The sequence below is a fragment of the Kryptolebias marmoratus genome, linkage group LG12 (genome assembly GCF_001649575.2).
Source record: "Kryptolebias marmoratus isolate JLee-2015 linkage group LG12, ASM164957v2, whole genome shotgun sequence".
NCBI classification, from domain to species: Eukaryota; Metazoa; Chordata; class Actinopteri; order Cyprinodontiformes; family Rivulidae; genus Kryptolebias; species Kryptolebias marmoratus.
Window position 1 is genome coordinate 24,141,197 of NC_051441.1, and position 3,230 is coordinate 24,144,426.

Consider the following 3,230-nt stretch of genomic DNA (forward strand, 5'->3'; position numbering starts at 1 on the left):
CAAGAGGACAAATAACACCTTTTCTGTTCTAATTGCCAACCCGCCACAGTGGCGTGTGTGTTGATCAAATTCACCCGCCACTTCAAATATTTACCCGCATTTGGCCGGTGGGGGGTGCTAATTTCCACCCCTGGTCTAAAAACATACTCTACTGGCAGGTTCTTCCTTCATGAAACGCTTTAAAAAATATACAAAAAAAGTGTGCTTTTACACAAAAGTGCATTTTTTTTCTGTTTTGTTCATTTCTGGAAAGTTTCAGGTAAATGGGGCCTTTAATGTGAGCGCAAACATTGAACATTGATGATAGTGTGTCAGTAAAACCTACGCTAATCTGTCTTTGCTCTCCTCTGGGGTCAGCTGGTCAAAGGTCTTGGCCTCCTCCTTGCCCAGGAAAGCCTCATGGTCGTATTGGTAGTTGTGAGCATCATCATGGGTGTGGTCACTCAGATCAGCCTGACGATGGACACGCTTCTCCTGAGCAGGAACAGCAAAGGCAACCGCAGCCAGAGCGCTGAAGAACACCAGTGAATTCAGCAGAACCATGACTGACGTCTGGAGACTTCAGGAGAGACAAACGTACGCATGAGGAACAAAGTAATGGCAGAACACAAACCATGATGAAGATGACAACTAGAATTACAGCTTCTGAACAAGGACAATGTTTGATGGTGCAAACGGCCAAATGTGACCATGCTATCACCAGAACCACACTCATTAAAAGTAAATAAATCTATTAAAACAGTTTACGATCAGGTCCTTTTTCATTTGATCGAAGCGATAAATCTCAAAGAAATGTTAAGACGGGATCAAGTGAATCCTCCTGTCTTCTTTTAACAACAGTCTGTGAATATTTAGGAGCTGAGGAGAGCAGCTGCTGGAGGTTTTAGAGGGAATGTTGTCCCATTCTGGTCTGATGGAGGATTCTAGCTGTTTAACACAGACAGTTTTTCACAGACTGGTGAACCTCTGCCCATCTTTACTTCTGAGAGATTCAGCCTCTCTAAAATGTTCTTTTTCTGCCCAGTCCACTTACTGACTTGTATTAAACTGATTAGTCATAAAATGCTCCCCCTACTGGTTTTTCTTTATACAACTTACTTTTACAGACCTATGTTGCACCTATCCCATTGTTTTTGAGATATGTTGCTGCCATCATATTAAAAATCACCTCATTAGATCTAATGGCCTAAGGGATAAGTATCCACCCTAATTCCAGAAGGTCGGTGGTTCAATCACTGACTGAATCCTGCAAACGAAAATGACCTCATTGTTTTTAAAAGGCACAATTTCATGAATAAAATACTGGTTTATAAGATTTTCAAATTGTTGCATTTTGTTTCCATTCATATTTTACACAACTTTCCACCTTTTTTAGAGTTGGGGTTAGACTATTAACATCAGGAACCTTTTTATTCATCTTCGGTTTGACCTTATCAGTCTGTCACATGATTGTGGAGGAATTTAAAGTTCATGGATAATTCAGTGACTACAAGATGCCAAGGTCCTGTGGCTGCAAATCAAGCCCAAGTCTAGCTATTCTTTCAAACTTTCCAAACCTAAGCCACGCTGCCATGTTGTTTTTAGAGAGAAAAGACTTTCTGCTGCAACCCTTCCAAACAAGCCATACGTGGTCAGGCTTTATCTAATTGTCCTGTCATGAACTTTACCCTTTAACTTGCTTATTGACACCTGTAGACTCTGACATGGAGCTCTTCCATCCATCCATCCTTTTTCTTTACCCACTTTTCCATGCAGGGTCGCAGGGGGAGCTGGTCTCTAGTAGTCCAGAGAAGCGGGGACAGGCCCTGAACAGGTCGCAAGTCGAGATGGAGCTCGTTATTTTTTTAAGAATTTCTTTGAGCATTATGCTGTGTGATCCTGAGAAGAGCTACCCAGACTTTGGGAAGAAAGCAGCCAAGTTGCTGAATGTGAAAATGTCCTTTGACCTTTCCCAGATTGACGGGCAGCAGCAGTTGCTTGTCTAAGGTCACTGCTGATGTTTTTCCCTCCCTGGCGTTGTGTTAACACACACCTCTATGCTCCAGAGCAGCAAACTGAGAAAACCCCTGCTTTTATAGAGATGCTCACACTGATGAGGTCAGGTGATCAGTACATTTGATCAGCAGCACCTGGCTGATGTGTAAAAACCCATAACTGAGTAAATCAGATGATAATCCACAGGTTTCAACACACTGAGAATAATCTGTTTCAAATCACATCTTGGTTACTATGGGGCTCGTCAGTTTTTTTTTTATCTCTAATTTGAACTAGAATATTGAAAATGAGATCAATCAAGGTGATAGTGAACAGTGATAGGAATGAAGAATCCAACAACTTCAGACCTTCGTGTAGAAAACTAGCCAGAATATGTCTGCAGTGAATATAAACTGAGCCATTAAAGCTTTAATAATAATAATAATAATAACATCTGTAGTTCTGACATGAAGCTTTTTGAGGAAACTTGGACTCACCAGCTACGTGGACTCTTCTCACGACACCTCCCACAGTAAAGTTAGAGGAACATCAGTCCGCGTTGGCACTCTGCTCCTTTAAATAACAACGGCAAAGGCGGAGCTTGTCTCACAGATAGCCAATCCCCTTCGGCCTTATCACATTTCTAACCAATAGGAAGAGCAGCACAGTGGGAAACTACTTCAAGACAGATTCTTATTGGCTGGTAACCGCCACGTTGTCATGCGCGCTCCTGGAAACTCCTCATTTGTAGATGTTCGAGGCCTTTCCAGCTAATTTTTGGTGAATTTACAAAATTACAAAAAAGAAAAACAGTAAGATACCATTTTACAGACCAATAATTTACCAAAAAAAGAAATAGGCTGAAGCCAAAGCTTATACTCACCTACCCTATTCATTGACTCAGCAGTCTACAATAATGAAATATATCTGCTGTCCATACATATATACATAGGTAGGTAGGTAGGTAGGTAGGTACATTTATTTATATAGCACTTTTCAGCACAGGCCGACTCAAAGTGTTTTACAACACAAGAACAAAATTACAGACAGAGTTACAGAACATGATAATGAACAAAATTACAGACAGAGTTACAGAACATGATAATGAACAAAATTACAGACAGAGTTACAGAACATGATAATGAACAAAATTACAGACAGGTACAAGATACAATGATAACTAATTGTCTAAATAAGCTAAGCTAAACCAACAGATCTAAGCATGACTAAATGTACAGAACTAAACTAAGCTAAAA

The 3,230-nt window shown here is 40.5% G+C and overlaps 1 protein-coding gene across 2 annotated transcripts in view; it reads right to left on the reverse strand.

The window, feature by feature from the left end:
* rcn3 (reticulocalbin 3, EF-hand calcium binding domain) overlaps positions 1 to 2,577 on the reverse strand; it is a 16,549-nt gene extending 13,972 nt beyond the window's left edge. For both annotated transcript variants that reach the window (XM_017437261.3, XM_017437259.2), the window contains exons 1-2: positions 2,472 to 2,577; positions 326 to 559 (exon numbers count right to left, since the gene is read on the reverse strand). In XM_017437261.3, coding sequence (XP_017292750.1) covers positions 326 to 543 — 218 coding nt within the window. In that variant the 5' untranslated portion in view covers positions 544 to 559; positions 2,472 to 2,577. The remainder of the gene's footprint in view (positions 1 to 325; positions 560 to 2,471) is intronic.
* Between the last annotated feature and the right edge of the window lie 653 nt (positions 2,578 to 3,230).